At 41.8% G+C, this 26809-nt stretch overlaps 3 protein-coding genes across 3 annotated transcripts; all 3 read left to right on the top strand.

Annotated features, from left to right (window-relative positions):
* Positions 1–890: 890 nt before the first annotated feature.
* LOC114436801 (hyaluronidase-2-like) lies at positions 891–5196 on the top strand. Its single transcript, XM_028407257.1, has 4 exons — positions 891–1071; positions 1600–2576; positions 3062–3151; positions 3238–5196. The coding sequence occupies exons 2-4, from the start codon at positions 1629–1631 to the stop codon at positions 3622–3624; spliced, it is 1425 nt and encodes a 474-aa protein (XP_028263058.1). The 5' UTR covers positions 891–1071; positions 1600–1628; the 3' UTR covers positions 3625–5196.
* A 459-nt stretch (positions 5197–5655) lies between these two features.
* abhd14a (abhydrolase domain containing 14A) lies at positions 5656–8953 on the top strand. Its single transcript, XM_028406390.1, has 5 exons — positions 5656–5944; positions 6727–7011; positions 7155–7270; positions 7538–7773; positions 8075–8953. The coding sequence occupies exons 2-5, from the start codon at positions 6746–6748 to the stop codon at positions 8264–8266; spliced, it is 810 nt and encodes a 269-aa protein (XP_028262191.1). The 5' UTR covers positions 5656–5944; positions 6727–6745; the 3' UTR covers positions 8267–8953.
* A 1690-nt stretch (positions 8954–10643) lies between these two features.
* LOC114436310 (maternal embryonic leucine zipper kinase-like) lies at positions 10644–16598 on the top strand. The gene is made up of 17 exons (XM_028406506.1): positions 10644–10737; positions 10817–10902; positions 11059–11175; positions 11254–11397; positions 11489–11557; positions 11640–11732; positions 11934–12014; positions 12181–12249; positions 12880–12978; positions 13275–13361; positions 13460–13591; positions 13718–13867; positions 14264–14450; positions 15690–15786; positions 15926–16079; positions 16203–16306; positions 16405–16598. The coding sequence occupies exons 1-17, from the start codon at positions 10659–10661 to the stop codon at positions 16580–16582; spliced, it is 1926 nt and encodes a 641-aa protein (XP_028262307.1). The 5' UTR covers positions 10644–10658; the 3' UTR covers positions 16583–16598.
* The last annotated feature ends 10211 nt before the right edge of the window (positions 16599–26809 follow it).

Here is a 26809-nt window from a genome sequence, read left to right as displayed (position 1 = left end):
TTGACTTGCCTGAAATGTTCTGTTACTTCTGAGGTCAAAGAGAGGTGGGGTTTCTTCGATATTTAAATAGCAATGAACAACTGCTTTTGTCAGTTCTGTTTAAAAGGAGCTCCTTGATCTACATCCTCTTCACAATTACTTCATTTTAAGATCAGAGAGGACACGACTGCTGGTAAGAAACATAACTGTGACTCCTCTCAAAGTAAGTATTTCAAAATGATTTATGTTGTCATACAACTGTTTCCTTCATACAATATGTTCCTTTTTTTCAAAAGCCATTATTGTTCTTATGCAATACTAATCCAGAGAATATTACCGACAGCAGTTCTATGCTACATTTGTGCCTTGAGTAAAGCAAATATTAATATCATGCTTTGTTTACACTTTTATATAAATACTTCAATACGTCGCCTCTGTTCATGCTGCAGATACAGAGAGGAATAAATCAGTGTTCCGAAAAACTAGTGCCATCCTGTATTATGGGACAAAATAAAAAGCTGCCGTACTTAGGCTTTAAAAATAAATATGTGGTCAGTTTATGCTGTAAGTTTTCAGGATAGCTTCAAACGAGGATCATTAATAAAGGAGGAACTACCATATTTTAATACGTGGATCAATGAAAATCAATGAAACCTCCAGCGGAGCCAGGGCTGAAGAACAGACTATTGCGTTTATTATTTAAAGGGGGGTGCGCGGCACAGCAATATGTTTTTATCCATAATTTTATGTCAGACAAAGTATGATAATAAATAAGTACTAAGTAATAACAATTTTACACACACGTACTGTAATTCTGACTAAAGAATTATAAAAGCACGGCGAATTACTTCTTTCATATATTCCAACCCCCCCTACTCTCAAACTAAATGCAGTGAACCGTTGTTGCTCAACGTTTACAGTCATCGTCCATACTTCCCTTATTCTCATAGTTTAGCAACAATTTATGTTATAGACTTGTTAATCACTACAATGGATTAAACGGAGTATGAGTCTCATCTTTCACATGGCAGGGCGGTGGAAGAGTCCTTTATCTGACAACTTCACCGTGGTTCCTCGGCCTCGACAGAACAGGTTAGACTAAACGGGAAGAAGAACCCCACTAGCTAACGATCAGTTTGTTTCAATGAAACTTTGAGCTAATGTGGCTAACTAGACGACTGGCACTTAACTTTAGTGAGTCCCTTAACAGAACAGATTCAGAATAAAGCAGTCTGTGGGATAATGTGTGTGTTTGCGATATAAAGTAGTGGGATAGATAACCAGCTCTTTTTTTAAGAGTTTTCAGGTTAAGTCATCATTATCAGAATCAGAAACACTTTATTAATCCCAGGGGAAGTCGCTTTATCTAAGCTCATGTTTTATTATTTTTTGGTAATATTAGCTAACAGTTTACAGACTTCACCTTTAGATTCTTTAAAAGCATATAGCTTTTTCTGAACCTATAGTGTTTTGTAATATATTTCCTGAAACGGATTTCCTGTTTCTTCTACACATTTTATAGAATTAGTAAAAAAATATCCTCTGAAGCACAGATGTTTAGAACAGATTACCTATATATGTGGATGATTTCAACATTTATGTTTTTTTTGTCTTTTCCAGAGTAAGAGGAGTGAAGGTGAGCAGTGACCATGCAGGCTGTGTTTCCCTCTCTCACCACAGCTGGACAGCTGCCTTGGTTGCTCCTGACTCTGACTACATTGTGGACAGTCTTGTGTTCTGCAGATATAAAGCAGACAAGATGGCCATTATATTCTCAGAGGCCAGTTCTTCTTGCCTGGAATGCGCCAACACAGGAGTGTGCACCACGACGCCATGTTACTTTATCCTTGGACCAGTTTGACATCGTAGCATCCCCCAATGAGGGCTTTGTCCGCCAGAATCTCACAATTTTCTATAAGGAACGCCTTGGGTTGTATCCCTACTACAAGCACAGTGGCACTGCTGTCAATGGAGGCCTTCCACAGCTGGCCAGCCTCACTAAGCATTATGAAAAGATACCTGAAGATGTAGAGAAATATATACGCGAGTCAGACGCAAAAGGTTTAGCTGTTATTGACTGGGAGGAGTGGCGTCCCCTGTGGATCCGCAACTGGGATGTTAAAGATATTTATCGCAAAAAGTCTTGTGAATTGTTGGCAAAAAAGAACCCTAACTGGACACCTGAGCAACTGGTGAAAGTCGCCCAACAAGAATTTGAGCTAGCATCTCAAAAATTTATGCTGGACACTCTAAAATTTGTCAAGAATCTGAGGCTGAATCAGCTGTGGGGTTTCTACCTGTTCCCAGATTGCTACAACCATGACTATAGGGATGGCCTGAAAAACTACACAGGCCGCTGTCCTCCTGTGGAGGTGAAGCGCAATGATCAACTGAATTGGTTGTGGTTGGAATGTACAGCATTTTTTCCCTCCATATACTTGGGCTCTGCGCTACGTTCCTCAAATTATGGACGCCTCTTTGTCCGAAATCGGGTGAAGGAGGCGATGCGCCTGGCATCTGTTGGGGATGGATTAGCACGCCCTGTGTTTGTTTATACCCGACCTACTTACATGAGTGAGATGACCCCCCTAACTGAGGTGAGTTCACTAGAGATTTGTCTAGGAGTTTGTTTATTACCTTTAATTAACCATTGGCACATCTTTATTTGATTTGGCACATATAATCTTCAACATGTCAAAAACAACACATGACAACACATGTTCTCTAACAAACAGCCACAAAGCTCAAAGAGTATTCAGTTCAGAATGACATCAAATGAAAAGAAATCAAAATGTTATTTCACCAAATGTTAACCACCTTTTAGCACCTTTCACCTACATGTGATTGGATGTCTCGGTTATTTGGCAACTACACACTGCCCTTAGATAAGAACAGTGAGTGTATTTGTCCAGGCAAGCATCATTGACATAAGTGACCTTATGACCATTAGTTAGATAAAATGCAAGTACCGTTTTTGGTGTGAATAAAATATGTACAGTAACTGAAATGTACTGTGCAGTGAATGATGTCATAATACTTCTTATTGCATGGTGTGCTAAAATGTTTGGTAAATCTTGTGTAGACAGATTTGGTCTCCACCATCGGTGAGAGTGTTGCACTTGGAGCTGCAGGTGTGATCTTCTGGGGTGACACTTCCTATGCAAGCAGTGATGTAAGAGCTGTACCTCTGTGCTTGTTTGATCTTGAGTAGCCAGTTGTTTTGTATTTTGGAGTTGATGTTGTTTTTTTATCCTTCAGACCAGCTGCTCTGCTCTAAATCAGTACCTTCAGGGACCGCTGGGCCAGTACCTACTGAACGTGTCTACAGCAGCTAAGCAATGCAGCCAGGTGCTGTGTAAATCCCGTGGCCGCTGTCTCCGCCAAGTACCAGACAAAGATGTGTACCTGCATCTCAGTGCCTCAACACACAAGATAACTAGTCACAGTGGCCGGTTGAAGGTGACAGGAGCACCTGGCCAGGCCGAGCTGGCCAGTTTCCAAACACACTTTCAGTGCCAGTGCTACAGTGGGTTTAGTGGGGATGGCTGTGCTCAGGAAGGAAAGAGCCCGAATAAAGCCTTCTCTGTCTTTGGGACCTGGCCTCTCCTTGTACTCCCACTTGGACTCCTCACTTTGGTACACTGAGGAAACCAGGGAAGACAGACTATTTCTGCTCCTGCAGAGGAAGACAGGAAAAAAAGAGATCAACCTTTTTTTACATAAAGGTGGTAAGTTACTCTGCACTAGTGGATTACTGACACTGATGGCTATCCACTCCAGGTGCATTGACAGGTTCTTTATGCATCATAACAAATTAAGTGTTATAAAGCCAAAAGTGTGCCTTATCAAGGCTTTTTTCACACTTTCCTTTGTTTACAAATGTTATTATTTCCTTTATTAGTGTTTATCTCAGTGCTTTATTCTGACAGTGATGCCACGATGCCTACAATTTTATCAGAGAAAAATATACATAAAGGATGTAAACGGTAAACTAAAAAGATGAATGTAAATTTCATCATGGTTTTGGGATATTACTGTGAAGGAAAGTCGTTATTCACCTGATAATGTTATTAATATAATATAATTAACCTTTTGTTATTATTTAATATAATTTCTTTGAAAACAAACAGCAATGATCAGATAATAATAGTATTTTTTTGTTCCAGATTTCTTGGAAATACCAAAAGTGGTTTTGTTTACAAGTCCGAAAATGTTACTCTCAGTATTTAATGTTGTGAGAGAGCCTTTTAAAATGTTCATATTGAAAACATTGAGTGTTATTGGACTGAAAAATCAGCATACCTATTGATCGGGATCTTTTCATAGTAATCAGATTTCATGGTTTGCTTCCACTGCAGCTCGTGTCAGGGCTTCTTGCTGGTACATTGTAGGTACATGTTCAGAGTAGATTTTTTTTCTGATATATTTTCTAGATTGATGCTAGCTGAGCAGTTTTATATTTATATAGTAGGTGCTATATCAAGTAACCAAAATGATAACCAGCAGGCAGGTGGACGGGTCAGCCAAACCGAAAACCTGGAAACTATGGATAGTATTATATCAGGAGGCTATATGAAAAATCTGCACTTTAATTACTTTTATGTCAAGGGGAGTTTTGCCTCATTACGTGTTTATGGAAGTGAAATTATTTTCTGTGTCCTGGATACAAAAGCCTGACAGTGCATTTCATTATAACTTTTTTTTTACCCTGTAATGTGTCATATTAGAGATGTTCCACTGTGGATCTTGTCTTAAAAGAGAGGGGTGCTTCCATAATAAGTATACCTCCCTTGGCTAAATTGTTATGTTGATATTGTTTTAGGCTCCTCTATATATTAATCAATGACAGACACAGCTCTGATATAGCACTGGTTTATAGATGGAAAGAAAGGTGAAACTCATGTTTTAATGCAGATTAAACCCTACAGCTTTTACCAGTGACAGAGTTATTGAATAACATTCACAACACATTCTTTTTAAGTGATTATTCCTGGCTGCATTGTGAAGGCTTGACTTGTCTCACTTCCTTTGTTTATTTTTTATTATTTTGTTATTTTTAAATTTCTTTTTTTATCACTACACATTTGTTCTTGAGACAGCATTGGTTCAGTCTTTTTAGACTTATAGGAAATTTAAAACCAAAGCAAACTAAACAGATGGTGTATTTCATATTTGCCTTTACATTGAAATCCTCATTATTAAAAAAGAAATATTCAACTTGTTTCTGTTGGAATTTTTCCCCCTGTAAGCAAATATGGTAAATATGGTTTATGCACATATGGCCTTAGAGTTTTATGTCAGTGTGCATCCAGCATCAAATCTAGATAAAACAGACAGAACAAGACATTAAAACAGTTTATTTCAAGACAAAGTTGGAGGATGGCAAAGTAAAAAAAATGGTTAAAGGACAAAGCAACATGTGGGCCAGTGTTTGATGCATAGTAGCTGCTAAATTTGTGGAAAAAAGTATCCGGACATGACTAAGGTATAAACGACCAATCATAATGAAGATTTCAGATTTTATGTATGCATAGCGTATTTTATTGAAAAACAACCTCAACGTCATGTTTACAACGAAAGAACACAAATATTTTTCACAGCCTCCCTTAGTTTATCCATAGCCTCAACAGGAAATGACGTAACTGCGTAGTGTTGTTATGTGTAGCTCGTAATTTGTTCCGGCAAGAAACTAACGGCTAGACCGAGGTGGATTTATGACAGAAGATCATTTTAATTTCACGACTGTTTTTTTTTCAATCAAGACTCTGTCAACTAGCGATTGATCCCCCTTTCAAAGTACGCGCAGTTTACGTTGGCAGAGGATGCAGAGCTGGTTTTAGGAGGTCAACAGCAGCATCGTAGCGAAGTCTCTCAGCAGCATATCTAACCAGCAATGCAGAAGACATGAGGATAAAGAACAGATCCCAGTCCTTCTGTCACTGAGCTGATTGTCTCCCGTGTGTCGGTATGTTTTCCTTCGGATCTCCTCACCTCACCTCCTTCAGCGTCTTATTGAGAGATTTAGCTAGTACCCGACAAGCTAATGTTAGCTTTTATTCATGTAGCCTAAGGTACACTGGTCATTTGAATGTTTTTTCTCTCTCTCTAGTACTGCAAATATTTTAACTCTTTCCTCCTGAGGGTTAACTTGACTGCTAATACATATACCTTATATTGAATTGTCAGTTGTATTCCATGCTTCTAAAATATGAACTTATTTTTAAAACAAAACATGTTTGCTTTAATAAAAAAAAAAAACATCAACCAAATATGATCAGGAATTATTCATCAGTCACCTCTTTAGATTTAAAGGGTGCCTAGCAGTTTGCTAGGGCCAAACTACTCTAATTATGTAGAATCTCATTTTGTAGTTCTTGCCCTCTGCATATGAAATATAACACAAATTCTACCCAACAAATTAACATATTAATTGCTTACATCAGTCAGTCCTGTTCCTCATAGCTCATCAGTATGTTTACTTCTGCATGAATATTCTGGATGTTTTTAGTGTATGTAAAGAGCTTATCGCAGGTATAAGTAACATGGAAAAGACCTTATGCATGACATTAATATTTAGTCTGAACTTTCCTAAAGATAATAAAGACACAGGTTGAATACAGTGGTGTGTGGGTGGGTCTGTTTACTTTATACACTAAAAAACGTGAATACTAAACACTACATTAAATATGATCAGTGTGACTGCTTCTGAATGTATCTTAATGATCTACTGTCCATTATTTTTTCCAGATCCATTCATCCTGATGAAATGAATTTCCTGCGCAATCGTCTTGTTGTTCTGGGCCTGGTGTTGTTGGCCACAGTACTGCTGTACCTGCTGCTGCCATCCATTCGCCAGGGCAGCATGGAGCCGTCCCTTGAAGCGCAGAGAATGAGTCTGAGGGTCACCCCTCCTCCTCCTCCACTTCCAACCATCAATGTCTCCATTCGCACTGGACAGCTCCCTGGGGACCCCCCACTGTTCTTCAGAGAAGCTTTACCTGTGGATGGAGCAGGGCGGCAGATATTGCCCAGGTACGGTAATAAGTGTAAAGATCTGTGACAAATCTGAGCAGAAACCACGCTTGTCAGTTTACTGTGAGTGATTGATGATGGTTACAGTTTCAAGAAGTGCATAAACTCAGGCACTGCTGCTAACAGACTCCTTATGTTTGCAGGCTGCAAGTTGTCCTTCTGCATGGTCAGGCCTTCACATCTAAAACCTGGGAAGAACTTGGTACAATGGCACTGCTGGCAGCTAAGGGATACCAGGCCTTAGCCATTGACCTGCCAGGTAAATTTTAAGATGTTTTGCACATAGTAAACTTTAGATTATAAGTATATTACATAGTTTTAATTAAATAATTTGTACATTTCCCAAACAATGGCATGTTATTATATGTGGTATATACACTGGGATTTTATAATGAGTTTGCCAAGTGTGCTGTGCTGTTGGTGAATCACACAGGTCTGAATAGTTGTAGTATTGTGCTTGAATTAAAGCTCTCTTATTTTTTAAACATGTTCATTTTACTTTCTTTGATTCTTCTCCTTTGTGGAGGATATGGAAAATCCCCGGACTCAGAGGCTCTGAAGACCGACCAGAGTCGTGTGGACCTGCTTGCAAGGTTCATGGAGTCTTTGGGTGTCAGGGCAGCTGTGCTTCTGAGCCCCTCCATGAGCGGACATTACTCCATCCCCTTCCTCATGAAGAACAGCGCCCAGCTACATGGCTTTATTCCTATAGCTCCAGTCGGCACCCGCAGTTACACTCCACAGCAATACCAAAGTATTCAGGTGAGTGAGGACATGCAGATGGCTGTGATAATTAATATATCAATGAAATGCTGCATTTATTTCTTTTATGTCATTAAACCTAATAAAATATAAATATTACTTTTTTTACACCTCTAATTTAGGGTTAGTTTAATTTAACACACATTTATTTACCAATACGCACTACACAGATTACTCCCAACAACCGATTACTAAAACAAGAGATTACTCTCACTAATGCCACTAGTTGGCACACTGGTGTGAAAACCTTGTATAGTCTACGTACTTTTTAACTTCTTGCTGGTGTCTTTTTTTTTTTCAGACTCCCACTCTGATTGTGTATGGAGCCCTCGACACTAATCTTGGTGCCCAGTCCCACAAGAACCTCTCACAGCTTCCACATCACTCTGTGCTAAAGCTAGAAGGAGCTCGTCACGCCTGCTACATGGACAAACCCAGAGAATTTCACCAAGGATTGATCGAATTCCTCGGCACGCTGAAGACAGATGTGTAGCAGGAGAATACGAGGTAAAAAGATGGGAAGAAATTAAAGTGAAGAAGGAAGTAGTTGGCATACTTCCCATAAGATCATTGGCATGGAGTAGGTTTTAAAAATGTTCTATAAAATGTTATAGTTAGCTGTACAGTGTGTCCGTTGTTGCCATTATGATTTTATTTATTTTCTTTCAGTACGCTTTGGTGTCACCTTAAAGTGAGCCTATTTTAGCTCAGCTTGTTGTAAAAACTAGCTTCAGACTTGTATAACGATGAGTTTTATTTAATGTGTTTCATGCCCCTCCGTTGCATTGTTGCATGTAATAACATGGAATGTGATTGCTTTATTGTTGCTGTGTTTGCAGGTGACACGTAGGTAACTGTAAGTATGCGAACCAAGCAGCTACCTGTATTTACCTTTGACAAACAGACGTATATTATATGATAAGGTCAGATAACCATTCCTGCCTCAACAAATGCTACATGCTTTGCTCAACAAAAGAATAACAGACGCACACTGCAATAAAAAAACACATGTATAAAAGAGTATGAATATAAAAGTGTTTAAAAAAACTAATGCTTATGTACATAGTGCTGATAAAGTAAAATGTAATATATTTGCAATAAGTTTGGACAATCATGGAAAAAATAAAAGATGTGCATTGCTTAAAATAACTACTTATATGTGTTTTGTATGTTAACTGAACCATGCATTTATATTTTAGTTTTGCAGCTGCTTTGCTTTGCATGATTCATTTTCCTGAATGTAAATTAAACCGTCACTTGTACTTGGAATAAATGTGTTTATTTAATGACTGTAGTGACTCTAAGAAAGGTTTGCCTACTTATGTTGTAAGACTAAGTTACAATATAATGCACTTATAACTTATAAAGTATGTGGTATCTTTTATTTTTCAGTAGCATTTGAAGGCAGAACTCTACTCTAAGTTACAGTAAAGGTGAAAAGAGAGTTTGATGGGGTCAGTAATCTTCCATCTTACCACTAGATGCCACTAAACCTTGCACACATGTCCTTCAAGTAATTAATCTGAAAATGCACTTGACCACATTATGATGGTGGTTATATAACTAAGATTATTAAGGAATTTCGGTGTCATTTTTAACATGGAAGTCTATGAGAGAGCCTTTCAACGAGGGTCATCTGCCAAATGTATCTCCTACAAATTTCAAGCTACAGACTCCATTTAGTCTTAAAACGCTCATTAGATGCTGCTCTATCAAACTTGTATTCAGAATTTTCTAATTCCGAATCATTTCCGCATGCCAGGCTCTTAAAGTTGGAGTGGTTTTTGAGGCCTCCTCTGCTGTTACCATGGTGACAGGCTGACACACAGAGGCATACAAAGCTCTGAATTGCTCTGATTCTCCAGCAATTCAGAGCAATCCTTCACATCAGCATTCAAAGCATTCTAGTATATATTAAGATAGTGTGGTAACTGATTCAAGCTACTGAAACCTGTTGGAAAGTTTGGAAATGATTTGCAGGCTTTTTCATATCTGAATAAAACACACAATGTTTCATATGAAAATTGAAAAACAAACATTTGTTTTTAAATGTTGCTATGACGTTATCATGATGACGTTTTGGTATAGAGATATATAGATAGAATGTTGATTTCACCATAGAGACGTATCAACAAAGCTTCAGTCTTTTGGGACACAACTCACCAACCTGAGTACTCACCGTTGTTTCTTCTTGTAAAGAAGTTGCATTTTCCTGCAAGAGATGGATCCTTTCACCTCATCATCCTTCACTGCAGTAAGTAACAAGCTCTTCTCATCTCTAACCCTCCTAATGTCCAAACTTCTTTTAGAGAAATAAATATGAACTAGAAAAGCATTTCCTGAAGAAAATGCAAGTTTGATTGCCGCAGCTGAAGTATTGCTTTGAACGCTGATGTGAGTGATTGCTCTGAATTGCTGGAGAATCTGCAATCTGAACTTAATTTGCTGAAACACAGTTAAGAATTTAGAAAGATGAAGCTCTTATCTGGAAAAGTAGAAAATGTTTTAATATCATGAAGATATGAAAGAGAAACAGCTGAAGACAAGAACAGTATGAAGTCACTAGGTTGATTGCCATGGCAATCAAACTAATAATAAAGACGTAGAATAACAAGAGTTTGATTGCCTAGCAACGGCAATCAAACTAATAAAGACGTAGAAGAACAAGAGTTTGATTGCCTGGTTTGGTTGCTGGGCAACCAAACTAATTATAGCTTAACTATCAGAGAGTGTATTTAAACTCTCTATCATAAAGATTACAGTGTTAAAATGTATTAGCGATGTTAATGCTGCAAATTTCAGTGTTCTTGTAAGCCTGTTGGTAATTTCAAACCTTTTTTTTATCTCGTATGAAGGAGGTTTATCGTGTAGCTGGAGCAGGAAGCATGCCCGTGGAAAGGACGACGGAGTTCCGAGCCGAAGAGCTCTACAAATATTACAAGGTTTATGAGACCATCGGCTCGGGTAATTTCAGGACTAAATGCAGTTTGTGTCGTTTCGTGTCATTTCTATTGTGTGTTAAAGGACGCTGTGTTTTATTTAGGAGGCTTTGCTAAAGTCAAGTTGGGTCGTCACATCTTGACAGGAGAGAAGGTTGCCATTAAAATCATTAATAAAAAAGATCTCGGGGTGAGTCTGACTGAAGTGTACAACACAAAACTTACACAAACCATGACCTCAAGCTGCAGGACCATTTGAAAATGTACAAAACAAAAAAATAAACACGGCTGTGTTTACATCACATTTAACCGATGTTGAAAGCACCTTCACTTTCTAACTCTACAGGATGACTTGCCTCTTGTGAAGCTGGAGATTGAAGCCATGAAGAACCTGAGTCATCAGCACATCTGTCGGCTGTACCAGGTCATAGAGACCTCCACCCAGATATTCATGGTGCTGGAGGTAAAGGTCGAACAGACAGAGATGATGTGTGACTCTGAATAAAACAATCTTATGTTCATATATTTGCCTTCTTTGTAGCACTGCCCAGGTGGAGATTTGTTTGACTATATCATAGCAAAGGCCCGTCTGTCGGAAGAGGAGACCAGGGTGTTTTTCAGACAGATTGTGTCTGCCATGGCCTACGTACACAGCCAAGGATACGCACACAGAGACCTAAAACCAGTAAAAGTCCTCATCATACAGCCAGATACCACAAAATGTTTGTCTGGGTTTGACTACACTTGATTCTAATGTTTGTGTCTCTGAATCTTAGGAAAACATATTGATTGATGAGGATCATAACTTGAAGCTCATTGACTTCGGCTTGTGTGCCAAACCTAAGGTACATCATCAGATGAAAAAGTCTGATCTTTAAGGTAAAACTGTCACATACTGGTCTACATATCACGTTTCCTCTTTCTCAGGGAGGTTTGGGTTATGAGCTGATGACATGTTGTGGGAGCCCCGCATACGTTGCACCTGAGCTCATCCAGGGCAGAGCTTATATTGGTTCAGAGGTAGGACATGCATACTGTTGAATGTTAACATGTAGAAACCTTTGTGTTTACATTCAGGATCTCCACTAAAAAAGATCAATTATTACCTGCCTGCTCTGCTGCGTCTGCCTCTTCTTGGTTTCTTGATCTTATTCACTGGTGCATGACTCGGTACAACTGAGCTTGAAGCTGAAATACTGCTGTGTAATGTGTAACCTCCAGGCTGATGTATGGAGTATGGGAGTGCTGCTGTTCGCTCTGCTCTGTGGAGACCTGCCCTTTGACGATGATTTGAAGATTACAGTAAGAGCTCTGCTGTGTGTGCAGCATATTGGTTGAAGTTATGGAGGTGCTGCTAAATAATTTGTGGCCATGACCAACAGTCGTTGTTTTGTCTTACAGTCTAAGCTAGTGCCGGAATATTGTTTGTTTTTCCTGAAGTGTTTGTGACGTGGATATTTTTTTTCAGAGGGGGAAATATGACAACCCACACTGGCTCTCTCCAGGGAGCGTCCTTCTCCTCAACCAGATGATGCAGGTACATTTCAGTCAGTTTGTTTGCTGTTTTATTTGTGTTTTATCTTGACCTTATCCTTTTTTGACACAAGCAAGGTAGAATGGGGTTCTTGTCCATATTCCTACATGCATCATCTACAGATGTTGAAAGAACATAAAATATAGAAAACTGAACTGCCAACTGAAAAAAAGGTCCAGTGGAAAAAAAATCTCTGTCACTCACTAATTGATTGCTATAATGGGGATATTATCATTGCCCAACTTGCCATTTATTGATGTGTCCATTTCACCTTGCAGAACACAGGAAGTGCTTGTTTACTGTAGGCAACTAACATTGGGGGTATTCAGATCTGTTAACTAAACTGTTTTTGTCAATGGAGTTTGACGGTTTGATTCAGTGTGGTGTCAGTTCCCTGTAGGAAAACCCTATCTGACATCAAGGAAAAAAGGTCCTTCTTCAAAGAAACAGAGCCATCCTCTTTTACAATGTACACTTAATATCTTTATCTGTAGTAAAGCACAGCAGTCTGTTTTGGGAATTTACAATATTAATATCTATCTCACATAAATAATCAGTTTCTGAACTGTTCTTGTATTATAGTTTTAGACACAGTGTACATGTTGAATTGCAGTGTCTGTGTGTGTCCTGTAGGTGGACCCCAAGCGTCGTGTGACTGTTAAACAGCTACTGGATCATCCCTGGGTGATGAAAGACCACAACAGCCCTGTGGAATGGGACAGCAGGCAGCTGGTAAAGACACAAGAGGATCATCTATAACAGCATGCATTAGCAAACATTTAAACCACACAATTACAAACACTTAAACAGCTTTTGCTTTCGATATGTGTTCTCTTTGGTAGCTTGTTTCTTTTGGTTTCAAATCAAAGATTCGTCGATTTCGAGGTTTTTTACTGAAACAATAACATCCTTGTATTATATACTCAACAATATTATTTGTTGGAAATTGTTGTTTTCGTGTGTTGACATAAAACTAGAAGTGTCCCTCTTGGGTCTTTAATGGATAGTCCTGGTCTTTTTTTTTGTAGCTTGGTCACATAGATGAAGACTGTATCACTGAGATGGCAGTGAACATGAAGCGATCGAGAGAGAGCACCACAGCGCTTGTGAGGGAGGTGTGTGAATTCACTACACTGTAAAATCTGTTTAAGAGATCTGTGTGCATTTTTTTGCATGGTTTCTGATGGATTTTAAAACATCTCCCCTCCCACAGTGGCGCTTTGACCACACCACAGCCACCTACCTGCTGCTGCTGTCAAAGAAGCAGAGGGGAAAGCCTGTCCGCCTGTGTCCTCAACCAGCTGTCTATGATTCCTCCTGCTCTCCGCTGCACCAGGGACTACAGGTCAGACTCTGGACCACTCCAATATACTCCACATATTTAGGGCTACTGCCAGGTGGATGTTCTTCTTGTACTGATTCTCTGCACCTAAATGTTGTTGTGGACCTTTTTTCTTGTGTTCATTTTCAGACAAGAGACGCATTTCAGTTCAGCGAGGATGAAGATGCTGTAATTGTGGATTCTATGGACTTTTGCTCAGATTACATTGATGATCACATCTCACAGCATACACCCCAGGGGGTCAGAGGTCATCCAGATGAAAGAACAAACAAAGACATGGTATGTGAAAGTTGAAACAAAAGCAGGAAGCAGAAGGAGGAAGGGTGGTTGGGAGACCTGATTGTCAGACAGTCTCTTTGGTATTCTAACATTATGCTATGATGCTGCTAAGAAGACCCTTATTTTGTGGTATTTGATTGTTCACAAGCAAAGGCAAAAGGGGAGGGAGCTGCCATGGTAAACCTTGGCTAATGCTTCTGCAAGACAGCTTCTCTTGGTCTATAACCATTTACCTGTCTTTAAAGATGACAGTCATTCCCCATACAGTGACTAAATGTTGTAGAGAGAATGAATTTGGTGTCCAGCTGATGTGCTGTTCAGACAGACCACACATTCAGCATGATTCTGTCAAGAGTAATGTACTCATACCACTTTTCTCATGTTGGATTCCTAAAGAGGCTGGCATCTCCATCAGTGGAAAAAAGGTGTGCTTACAGCCCAACCCCAGAGAGGGGGCGGAAAACGACACCACACCGCCAGGAGAAGAAGGAGAGGGACCAAGAACGAACCAGTGAAAACAAGGAGAATACTGCTATCCAAGAAAATCAAAATGGAACCAAACCCACAGCGGTCACACCCAAAGGTAGGAATAATTTCCTGGTTACAGATAATGCAGAGCTTCAGGACTAGTACAGTTTATTTGAATACTGTAATTGTTTGTTGTTCCAAACAAGGGCTTGAAGTACCGTCCCTATTAGATTAGATTTGCATTAACCAACTGCCCCTCTCCACACCCCCCCCCCCCCCCCCCACCTCTTTCCTTTATCTATCCCACACTCACAGTCTCATGCAGCTCTCATAATCACAAGTGCCACATCCACATGCCACACATTTGCAAGTAAATTGTCTTCTGGTAATAAACTCATTTTATTTGGCCATTTTTTTTATCCCAAAGCCACTCATATTTCTGTGATTTAGCTGTCATTATGTCAGAAAATGGACACACACTCAGATTCACTCACACTTATCACTGTCAACTCAAAGGTGAGGTTATAATCAGGAGGCTAATTCTATTCACCTATCTGTAAATGGAGGACACTAATGTGAAAAGAGAGTCATTAAAGGCTTAATTATTTGTCATATTGACGTCTCTGCTCAGATGTCCAGCCTCATTTGTTTCTTTTGGCTAAACTTGCTTCCGCTGAGCTGGTTGGTGTTAAAGCCTCGGACTCTGGCTCAGCCCTGCTTTCTTTACAGCCTCCCACTCTCTGAGCTGCAGTGCAGACAGGCTACCTGTGACATACACACACCATGGTCTGTGTGTGTCTGTCCCTAGGCATGTGCTGTGACAGGTGTAGCTGTCTCTTTCCTTTGCTCACTGTCCCACGTGGGCTGTAGTGACATGTGTTCTCTTGCCACTAAAACCTATCTCTCTGTTGTGTGTGTGTGTGAGAGAGAGAGAGAGCGAGTGTGTGAGACTCATTTTGCCTTTTGTGTTTATAACTCTAATGCCAAAAACAGCCAGTCATATGCATAACAGCTGTTCTTACAGTTTAACATTTGATTCCATCCCATGAGGTTTTGTCCTTTTAAATTACTTAAAACTGGGATGAAACATTCACTCCATAATATCTGTTTTTTTCAACACTAAAAGTTTCCTAATGACTCAATCATTTTTGTATGTTAGTAGTTGAACCACACCAAATAATAATAATGCTGGTACTATTAATATAGAACTATTGACTCTTGTGTCAAAAAAAGAAAAACAGTGCCAGAAGGCTGAAATGATAAATTTATGAGACCAGAAAAGCAGCAGTCACAGCTTCCTTTATATTGGAAAATGGCTAACTAGATTCTTTACTTTTTTGATGTGTAAATGTAGGTGGTGATAGTGCAACTAAGGAGCTGAATAAGAAGAGGGCAGCAGAGAACAAAGATGCTGCAAACCTTGAAATACTGGCCTTTAGTCCAGAGCGAAGGTGAGTGCTCTACAAGATGAGTGAAGGGACGATGTCCTTACACGTCTTTGGTCGGCCAATCAGACCGAAATGGGGAAAAAAAAACAAGAACATGTGAGTCACAGGTGACAGAAGTTAAGCTAAACTGTTTGCTTTCCAGGCCTTGTTCTCTGGACATGGCCGTCACAGACAGTGGGAAGAAGAAGAGAGCAGGGAAAGTGTTTGGTTCCCTGCAGAGAGGCCTAGATAAGGTGATCACTATGCTCACCCCGAGTAAGAGACGAGCCCATCAGCACGGCCCCCGCAAAATCAAGGTATAAGCATGGTGAAACAACAGACCTCACCATAATTTCTTCATTTTTCTTACTTCAATAAACCATGTTCATAGAAAAGCTACAATGATAAACTTTTGTTGATGAATGGCTGTCTCCTTCCAGGATCAATACAACGTGACTCTGACCAGTCAGACCAATCCAGACCAGGTGCTCAACCAGATCCTGTCCATCCTGCCGGAGAAAAACATCGATTTCCAGCAGAAGGGGTTAGAAAGACATGCTGCCTCCCTGCCTTTTTTTCATAATGCTGCTCCTCCTATCAAATTCAGTCATTTTACCATTATTTACTTCACCCATCATTCAGGTACACTCTCAAGTGTCAGACCTGCAGTGACTTTGGAAAGGTGACCATGGCGTTTGAGCTAGAGGTGTGCATGCTGCAGAGGCCAGAGGTCATCGGAGTGCGCCGCCAGAGGCTGAAGGGAGACGCCTGGGTCTACAAACACCTGGTGGAAGACATTCTCTCTGCATCCAGTATCTGAATGATGCACTTTCCTGACAGTAGCACTGCTGGTTTTAATCAGAATCAGAATCAGAAATACTTTATTGATCCCCGGGGGGAAATTGTTTTCGTTCCAGGTGCTCCATGTATACTCAAAAAGACAGAAATACTAATAAGGTAAAGTAGTGAGCGTAAAAAATAAAAATAAAAATATAAGATAAAAACCTAATAAATTCTAAACATTAATGTACATTCAAGTCAATCCTGGCAAGTGGAGACTAAAGTCATATATAATACAACTTGTACCATGTGCAGTAAAATCTTGTCTGAATAAATCCAATATGGATAAGATTACAAGACAGTGTGTTCTGATCTCAGAGGGAGGTGTTGTACAGTTTGATGGCCACAGGAAGGAAGGACCTCCTGTGGCGCTCAGTGCTGCATTTGGGAGGGATCAGTCTGGCACTGAACGTACTCCTGCACTTCAGCAGCACGTGGTGTAGAGGATGGAAGCTGTTCTCCAGGATCCCCTGCAGCTTAGACAGCATCCTTCTGTCTGACACTGCTGTCAGGGAGTCCAGCTCCACCCCCACCACATCCCCCCCACATCCCCGTCAACTTTAGCATAATTGTCAGCAACATGACGTTTCTTGTCAGAAAAGAATGACTGATGCAGGGAGCTGTCTTTTTTTTTAAAACATAGACTAGAATACTGTGGTATGTTGTGCTGATTACATTTGGTATTAAGCTGGAGCTAATCAGAAAATAGTCAATTCGAGAGAAACGACCATGTACATAAGAAAAAAAAGAATATTGCTTCTCAGTGGGATGCTGAAGCCTCCAAATGTCCTAAACTATTGAGGACCGCCACAGATTTTAAAGGAGTGGGGGGTTTAGTTGAAGATCGGTCTACGAGGGAGTCAAAATAGCAGTTGAAGTCCCCTCCAATGAGTATATTATGATCAGTGTATTCAGAGATAAAATCGAATGTTTTACAGAAGAAGTCAGGGTTGTCAGAATTTGGAGCATAGGTGTTTAACAGAACTAAAGGAAGTGAATTAATAGAGCCTGTGACAAGAATAAATCTCCCACCTGGGTCTGAAACCATGGACTTGAAAACAAATGGGGCAGTTTTACGGATGAAAAGGTAGACTTATATACTTGAGAAATCCACAAGGCTTTTAAACGCCCCCGTTCAGTTGGCTGAATGTGGGTTTCCTGTAGAAAAATAATATCAGAAGACAGAGATTTAAGATGTGAGAGTACTCTGCCCCTCTTTAAGGCACCACCAAGACCTTTACAGTTCCATGAAGTAAGTAATGGGGCTTGCTCCTAACAACTGAGATTGTTTATCCAGCATTTAAAGCAAAAATATGACAATTGTAAACCGACATGAGATTTGACAGAGTGGCAGTACTACAGCAAACAAAAACAACATCATCCCCAAAACTTACCCAAAGCCGCAACAAAGAACAAAGCGGCAGATCCCACATACTGTACTGGAGGCTGCTGGATAACGGAGCCAGCTGAGCTAAAACAACTCTTTAACTCTACCTGACAGCCTGTGTGTTCCCCATTTATAAGACATATCTGCACGCAAACATACCGGACTCTACCGTGAGTTTAGCCGGCTTTCAGTTGGTACGGGCGGACAGGAACTGTACCGAGAGTGGCAGGAAGAAAGGAGGGGGACTTGCGCTCTACGGCTGTGTCTCATTTCAGGGTCTGCATCCTTCGGAGTGCGCATTTTAAGGCCGCTTACGTCACAAAGCTGCGCGAAGGCTGTCCCAATTCGCCAAAAGTCGAAGGGTCCTTCAAATGCGTCCTCCAAATGCGTCCTCCTTTTGCCTGAATTTGGAGGACGCATCGCTACCATCCTTCGTGGCCTTAAATATCCCACAATGCTTTGCGGACCTACTTTTTGTCCAATAGTACGATGACGGACCAAGCGAGCGGCAGGGGCACCGGCAGGAGTGCCGAATTCACATTTAAATGTAAGTAAAGAGCAGTAGTTTGAGAGTTTTAAAATGCTAGTAGTGACAGTGGCATTAAAAAAATGAGTTTTATATTTACAAACATGACGTCCTGTTGATACGAGGCGCTGTGAAGTAAACGCTTTGATTGAATGTTTCTGGACTGTTTACTGTAGTATAGTATAAAGTATAGTTCACGTGAGGAGCAATATTATGGTTATTATATCAAACGGTCATTCTGCCTGTTGGCATTTTGTTGTAGGAGGAGCAGAGAGAAACAGAAGAAACCTGACAATTGATAACGGAGGAGATGAGACTGGAGAGGGAGGGAGAGGGAGAGAGAGGGGGAGAGCAGAGAAAGAACGGACAGACCACAGCTCATTGAGAGGATGGTGGACAGCAGTGATTTTATGTTCTGTGTTATTTAAATGTTACTTATTAAATTAAAGGATGATATTAAATCGTTCTTGTCTCTGTGTTCTTAAACTCTTCTAACCTTGTTACATCATGTGTTTCATCACCTATTTATAATTTAAGTAAACTTTTGAACAACTTCTCAGTGACCACAGTAAATCATTTATTGTGTGTGTGTTGTGTTATGTACAATATTTACAAAGACACAGTTTGAACATTTCTAACTATTTACCAGTGGGCATTATGAAAATGTACAGTTTATTATTTATAAAAATCAGCAGAAAATACTATTCACAAAGAACATATATATAAATGTTTGGCTGAGCAGGAGTCCTTGGTGCTGCTGGACTGGATGATGCCACGGTGAAGACCTTGGAGTCCTCTGGCTGTGAGTGGGACATCATCTGGGGGAGGGGGGTGTCTGTCTCCTCTGTCCACCACATCGTCCATCAGGGTTTGCAGAGCTGACGATCGGCGGCTGCCATGTTACTAAAGATGTTTTTAAAAAGGGCAAAAATAAAAATAATAACTTCAACAGAGCAGCTTCCAACGCAGCTTAAAATATGAAAAGCTATAAAATATGTATCCTCACCCTCCAAAGGTGATGATGGTCAGTACACCTCCTCCAGGACAGACAGCTGGTCCTGCAGGGAGCCCCACTCTCCTCCACCCAGCAGTAATTCTCTGGTGCAGTGACAGACCTGATGCTTAATGACGCATTAAAGCAGTGGTTTCAGGGTTATTTGCAGGTTTCTTACACATTTAGCTATTTATTTAAAGTATTAAAATTACAAACAGACCCTGTATCAAGTCTTACAATTGAATCAAATATAAATTACATTTAATCATATTTGTCTATCTACTGGTTATATATCTAGCGTTTGCTCAGTAGCTGGTATATTAATTATGATCAATAATATGGTTAAACAGCAGCTTACCGTCACCTCCCCACTGCGCTCTCCCAGCCTGAAGAAAATGAGCCGTCACAGGTTTTGCTGCCGCTGGAGCCGCCTCTCCTCTTCCTCCAACAACAAATAAATATATTAAAATATTCCAAATGTCTAAATCCACACTGTTGTCCCGTTTGTTGTCTAGTCCGTGTTGTGTCGCTGTCGCTGCTTTTGTTTTTCCCGGGGCAAAATTTATGACGTCGCGCCACAATCAGGAAGTGCTTTGAAGGCCAGACCGTCCCATTTACCAACGGTGGAGGATCCTCCGGAGGATCCTCAGGAGGACGCGGCCTCCTGAGACCGCGTAGGCTGCGTCCTCCGAAGGATGCAGACCCTGAAATGGGACACAGCCTACGTGAACAACCGGTGGTGCAGCCCGGGACACGTTACGGTAAAGGAGCGTGTGTGCAGCCCGGACATTGAACTGCTAGCGGTGAGTCTACGTCCATATTATTTGCCCAGAGAGTTCTCTCACGCCATTGTACTCGTTAGCTGTGTCTCAATTCAGGGTCTGCATCCTTCGCAGTGCGCATTTTAAGGCCGCTTACGTCACAAAGCTGCGCGAAGGCTGTCCCAATTCGCCAAAAGTCGAAGGGTCCTTCAAATGCGTCCTCCAAATGCGTCCTCCTTTTGCCTGAATTTGGAGGACGCATCGCTACCATCCTTCGTGGCCTTAAATATCCCACAATGCTTTGCGGGCCTACTTTTTGTCCAATAGTACAATGACGGACCAAGCGAGCGGCAGCGGCAGGAGTGCCGAATTCACATTTAAATGTAAGTAAAGAGCAGTAGTTCGAGAGTTTTAAAATGCTAGTAGTGACAGCGGCATTAAAAAAATGAGTTTCATATTTACAAACATGACGTCCTGTTGATACGAGGCGCTAAAACTAAACGCTTTGATTGGATGTTCTTTCTTGTTGTTTACTGTAGTATAGTATAAAGTATAGTTCACGTGAGGAGCAATATTATCGTTATTATATCAAACGGTCTTTCTGCCTGTTGGCATTTTGTTGTAGGAGGAGCAGAGAGAAACAGAAGAAACCTGACAATTGATAACGGAGGAGATGAGGCTGGAGAGGGAGGGAGAGGGAGGGAGAGAGAGGGGGAGAGAGAGGAGAGAGAGAGAGAGAGAGAGAGGAGAGAGAGAGAGAGAGAGAGAGGGAGAGGGAGGGAGAGGAGAGAGAGAGAGAGAGAGAGAGAGAGGAGAGAGAGAGAGAGGGGGAGAGAGAGAGGGGGAGAGAGAGGAGAGAGAGAGAGAGAGGGAGAGAGGGGGAGAGAGAGGAGAGAGAGAGAGAGAGGGAGAGAGGGGGAGAGAGAGAGGGGGAGAGAGAGGAGAGAGAGAGAGAGAGAGAGAGAGAGGGGGGAGAGAGAGGAGAGAGAGAGCAGAGAAAGAACGGACAGACCTCAGCTCATACAGAGGATGTTGGACAGCAGTGATTTTATGTTCTGTGTTATTTAAATGTTACTTATTAAATTAAAGGATGATATTAAATCGTTCTTGTCTCTGTGTTCTTAAACTCTTCTAACCTTGTTACATATGTGTTTTCACCTATTTATAATTGAAGTAAACTTTTGAACAACTTCTCAGTGACAACAGTAAATCATTTATTGTGTGTGTGTTGTGTTATGTACAATATTTACAAAGACACAGTTTGAACATTTCTAACTATTTACCAGTGGACATTATGAAAATGTACAGTTTATTATTTATAAAAATCAGCAGAAAATACTATTCACAAAGAACATATATATAAATGTTTGGCTGAGCAGGAGTCCTTGGTGCTGCTGGACTGGATGATGCCACGGTGAAGACCTTGGAGTCCTCTGGCTGTGAGTGGGACATCATCTGGGGGAGGGGGGTGTCTGTCTCCTCTGTCCACCACATCGTCCATCAGGGTTTGCAGAGCTGACGATCGGCGGCTGCCATGTTACTAAAGATGTTTTTAAAAAGGGCAAAAATAAAAATAATAACTTCAACAGAGCGGCTTCCAACGCAGCTTAAAATATGAAAAGCTATAAAATATGTATCCTCACCCTCCAAAGGTGATGATGGTCAGTACACCTCCTCCAGGACAGACAGCTGGTCCTGCAGGGAGCCCCACTCTCCTCCACCCAGCAGTAATTCTCTGGTGCAGTGACAGACCTGATGCTTAATGACACATTAAAGCAGTGGTTTCAGGGTTATTTGCAGGGTTCTTACACATTTAGCTATTTAATTTAAAGTATTAAAATTACAAACAGACCCTGTATCAAGTCTTACAATTGAATCAAATATAAATTTAATCATATTTGTCTATCTACTGGTTATATATCTAGCGTTTGCTCAGTAACTGGTATATTAATTATGATCAATAATATGGTTAAACAGCAGCTTACCGTCACCTCCCCACTGCGCTCTCCCAGCCTGAAGAAAATGAGCCGTCACCGGTTTTGCTGCCGCTGGAGCCGCCTCTCCCCTTCCTCCAACAACAAATAAATATATTAAAATATTCCAAATGTCTAAATCCACACTGTTGTCCCGTTTGTTGTGTAGTCCGTGTTGTGTCGCTGTCGCTGCTTTTGTTTTTCCCGGGGCAAAATTTATGACGTCGCGCCACAATCAGGAAGTGATTTGAAGGCCAGACCGTCCCATTTACCAACGGTGGAGGATCCTCCGGAGGATCCTCAGGAGGCCGCGTCCTCCGAAGGATGCAGACCCTGAATTGGGACACAGCTACTGTTCCACTTTTCAAACAAGCATGGACTGAACTGCTCCAGGCTGAGTTTAGGAAACTTAGCGCCACCTGTGTGAGAGGAGGGACAATGACACAACTGACAGTGGTGATTACACGTGATGACAGCAACTTCAGTCCAGCTGTTGTCCACACTCAGGCTCTGATCCTCCACCACCAGCCCAGCAGGAGGTGTTACCACCAGTGAAATTATACCGTATTTTGACTTCTTCTATTGCCAACCTTCACCTCTGTCTTAAATGATCGTACCACCCTAACACCCTTTCTCATTAGGGTTAACCCCCTCCTCTTTATCATCAGCTCAACCCACCATTACCCTTCTCCTCCTGCTGGGACACACAAGGAGAACCTGCCAGAGAGAAATGCTGATCAGCTGCAACACACAGGCATGACAAATGTGGCATTTTATCAGGTAGGAACATCATTTATTTCACATTATATACTATGTTAAAGACCTAAAATCGTGTCCATTACAGCTGCACAAAAATACTGAAAACAATGTTTAACATGTAAGTGAAGGCATCTCTTGACACCTTTCACTGCTCATTTTCTTGGAGGTAAAATGTTCAAACACTGTCACCAAGCTAAACTATCACCATCAATCTCTCCACCAACGTGAAGTGAAGCCTGGAAGATGAACAGACGGACGATGACGGATGATGAGAGTATAAAACACACCACTGCTCCATCGACTGGATGAATAATACATTTAAAGTCAAGTAATTTTGTCTCTATAAACACAGAAATCATTTTATTTTGATCTTTTTACAATGTCAGAAAAAACAAAAATATGACACTGAAAACCAGAGAAGACAGACATGAAATAAAAACAGACGCTTCATATAACCATGTAAAACAGAGAGTTGTAAACACATGTACATAAAAAAAACATGACTGTAAATGAGTAATGCTTTGCTTGTGTATGTTATTCAATTAAGTTCTACACCTACAGGGGAGAATAATAACATCCGCACATAAATATAAGATAAGATAAGATAAGATAAGATAAGATAAGATAAGATAAGATAAGATAAGATAAGATAAGATAAGATAAGATAAGATAAGATAAGATAAGATAAAACTTTATTAATCCCGAAGGAAATTCTTGTGCCAGAGGTATCAAGTCACAATAAATGCAGTTAAGTACAGAGTATAGGTATAAGTGTCACTATAATCCAAACTAAGAGTACAGTACACAGTATGAGCACAATATATGATACCTGGATACAAATATGGAGATGTAAGGTGCTAAGTAAACATGATATAGACCAGTGGAGGGAATGACAGTGATGCCTGACATGAATATCTAGCGCTTCTCCCTACAGAAAGGGGAGGAGTTATACAGTCTGATGGCCACTGGCAGGAAGGACCTCCTGTGGCGTTCTGTGCTGCTCCTCGGTAGTCTCAGTCTACCGCTGAATGTGCTCCTGTAGGACAGCAGTGTGTCGTGCAGGGGGTGAGAGGTGTTGTTACGAATACTGAGGAGTTTCCTCAGTATCCTCCTCTCTGTCACCTCCACCACAGACTCCAGCTCCACTCCCAGCACCGAGCCAGCCTTCCTAATGAGCTTGTTGAGTCTGTTGGTGTCGGCCGTCTTCATCCTGCTGCCCCAGCACACTACAGCGTAGAAGATGACGCTGGAGACCACCGAGTGGTAAAACATCTGCAGCATGGTCTGGCAGACGTTAAAGGACCTGAGTCTCCTCAGTAGATACAGGCGACTCTGTCCCTTCCTGTATATTGCCTCTGCATTTGTGGACCAGTCCAGTTTGTGGTCAATGTGGACACCCAGGTATTTGTAGCTGTCCACAATGTCCACGTTGGTACCCTTGATGCTGACCGGGTTTGGGAGTGTCTGGTGCTTCCTGAAGTCCACCACCAGCTCTCTTGTCTTTGTGACATTCAGCTGCAGGTGGTTCTGTCCGCACCACTCCACAAAGCTGTCCACCACACTCATATACTCCGCCTCCCGACCTCTGCTGGTGCAGCCCACAATGGCAGAGTCATCCGAGAACTTCTGCAGGTGGCAGGACTGTGAGCAGTGTCTGAAGTCCGATGTATAGAGTGTGAACAGGAATGGAGACAGTACCGTGCCCTGGGGTGCCCCCGTGCTGCTCACTATCGTGTCCGAGACAGTGTTCCTCAGCCTCACAAATTGTGGTCGACCTGTAAGATAGTTAGTGATCCAGGTGACCAGTGGGGTCTCTACCTGCATGTCCAGGAGCTTCCTATTCAAAAGGGCAGGCTGCACGGTGTTAAACGCACTGGAAAAATCAAAGAACATGATTCTAACAGTGTTACCTGCCTCCTCCAAGTAGGTGTGTGCTCTGTGCAGCAGGTAGATGATGGCGTCCTCCACTCCAATACGGGGCTGGTAAGCAAACTGCAGGGGGTCCAGCGATGGTTCCACAACAGCACGCAGGTGTTTCAGGACCAGCCTCTCCAGAGACTTCATCACATGTGAAGCAACTGGTCTGTAGTCGCTGTGTGTGCTTGGATGTTTGGTCTTGGGCACAGGAACAAGGCATGTTGTCTTCCACAGGGCAGGGACAGTCATCAGGCTCAGACTCAGGGAGAAGACGTGCTGGAAGACCCCACACAGCTGTGTGGCGCAGTCCCTGAGTACTCTGGGGCTGAGTCCGTCCGGTCCTGCAGCTTTTCCCGGTCGTAGGCGACTGAACTCCCTCCTCACATCTTCTGTGGTGATGGTAACTGTGGACACAGAAGAGCAGAGAGAGAGATCTGATGGGGGAGGGTGGGGGGTTGTTAATGGAAGGTGGGGTAAGGGGGGCAGGGTGATGTTATTGATGGGGAGGTGAAACTGGTTAGTATGGTTAGGGGGAGGGGGAGGAGGAGGAGGTACATTGTTGTTATCGACAGGTGTTAATGGTGCATCACAGGGAGGGGGAGGGTGGTCAGGGAGTGGACTATCAAACCTGTTGAAAAACAGGTTCAGCTGGTTGGCCTCCTGCAGATCTCCATCCATCAGCTGGTCGGAGATCCTATTGTGGCCGGTGATGGTTCGCATGCCACTCCATACCTCCCTCAAGTTGTTCCGGGCAAGTTGGCTCTCCAGCTTCCTCCTTGCCCTCTCCAATCTTCTCCTTCACCTCTGCCTGGGCCCTCCTCATCTCCTCTCTGTCTCCACTCAAGAAGGCTGTCTTCTTTCTGTTGAGTGATGCCTTGATGTCCTTTGTCACCCATGGTTTATTGTTTGGAAAGCAGCGTATTGACCTGGTGGGGATTAGTGAATCTGTGCAAAAATTAACATATTCTGTGATACAGTCTGTGAGTGTGTCTACATCCTCACCATGGGTGTCACAGAACACATCCCAGTCAGTCACCTCAAAACATCCCTGCAGGGTCTCCAGGGCTTCCGGTGTCCACCTCCGTACAGTTTTGGTGGTCACCGGCTGCCGCTGTACTGCTGGTATATACTGGGGTTTGAGGTGGACTAGGCTATGGTCTGATCTGCCCAAGGGAGGGAGAGCTATGGAGCTGTATGCCTCTTTAACATTAGCATACAGTAAATCTAGAGTTTTATTTTCTCTTGTTTTACAGTCCACAAACTGCTTGAAAGTGGGCAGAGTTGATTTCAGATTAAACTGGTGCTGGCTGTATAAAGGTTTAACTTTATTAGTGTTAGTAGGGTTGAGTTTAGGTCTGATAAATGGGCTGTTAAATGTTTAGTCAATAAAACAAAGATAATGGAAATGATGCAGCTGTCAATGAATCACCCACAGATCAAGATCATCCAACATATATGATGGTAAAACCACACTGGGAAAGGAGAGAAGGAAGACAACAAGGTTTGGATGGACAGTAACTAAAGGAGCGATTGACATCAAAATACTGCCCCAGCAGTACCATTACCAGCAAATCTATACTTACCAGAATAAAAAGGGGAAATGCAATATAGCAGTGCAGTGGGCCAAAAACACAAGACCGTTAAAGGCAGTAGATTGTATGGGCACCAGCACACATACATAGAGACAAAAAAGCAGACAAGGTTTCAAAGAAGGTGATCAAAATGAAGAGAGGCTGAACCAGTGGATCCAGCGTTCCTGGTTCACGTGGCTGGGGGCCTTTCTGTGTGGAGTCTGCTTGTTCTCCCTGTGCCTGGGTGGGTTTGTCCCTCCTTCCTACCACAAATATGCCTGTTATGTTAGATGTTTGTTAGTTTGCCCTGTGACCTGTC

This window comes from Parambassis ranga, chromosome 5 (assembly GCF_900634625.1).
Source record: "Parambassis ranga chromosome 5, fParRan2.1, whole genome shotgun sequence".
In the NCBI taxonomy this organism is placed as follows: domain Eukaryota; kingdom Metazoa; phylum Chordata; class Actinopteri; family Ambassidae; genus Parambassis; species Parambassis ranga.
The sequence above is the reverse complement of the archived record's forward strand: the minus strand, read 5'-3'. Positions and strand labels throughout refer to the sequence as shown.

Coding starts and splice junctions, on each gene's coding strand:
- LOC114436801 (XM_028407257.1), top strand. CDS start 1,629: ATGCAGGCTGTGTTTCCCTCTCTCACCACAGCTGGACAGCTGCCTTGG. Junction 2,577..3,061: donor AGATGACCCCCCTAACTGAG/GTGAGTTCACTA, acceptor AATCTTGTGTAG/ACAGATTTGGTCTCCACCAT. Junction 3,152..3,237: donor CTTCCTATGCAAGCAGTGAT/GTAAGAGCTGTA, acceptor TTTATCCTTCAG/ACCAGCTGCTCTGCTCTAAA.
- abhd14a (XM_028406390.1), top strand. CDS start 6,746: ATGAATTTCCTGCGCAATCGTCTTGTTGTTCTGGGCCTGGTGTTGTTG. Junction 7,012..7,154: donor GGGCGGCAGATATTGCCCAG/GTACGGTAATAA, acceptor TTATGTTTGCAG/GCTGCAAGTTGTCCTTCTGC. Junction 7,774..8,074: donor AGCAATACCAAAGTATTCAG/GTGAGTGAGGAC, acceptor TTTTTTTTTCAG/ACTCCCACTCTGATTGTGTA.
- LOC114436310 (XM_028406506.1), top strand. CDS start 10,659: ATGCCCGTGGAAAGGACGACGGAGTTCCGAGCCGAAGAGCTCTACAAA. Junction 11,558..11,639: donor GCTTGTGTGCCAAACCTAAG/GTACATCATCAG, acceptor CCTCTTTCTCAG/GGAGGTTTGGGTTATGAGCT. Junction 16,307..16,404: donor ATCGATTTCCAGCAGAAGGG/GTTAGAAAGACA, acceptor CCCATCATTCAG/GTACACTCTCAAGTGTCAGA.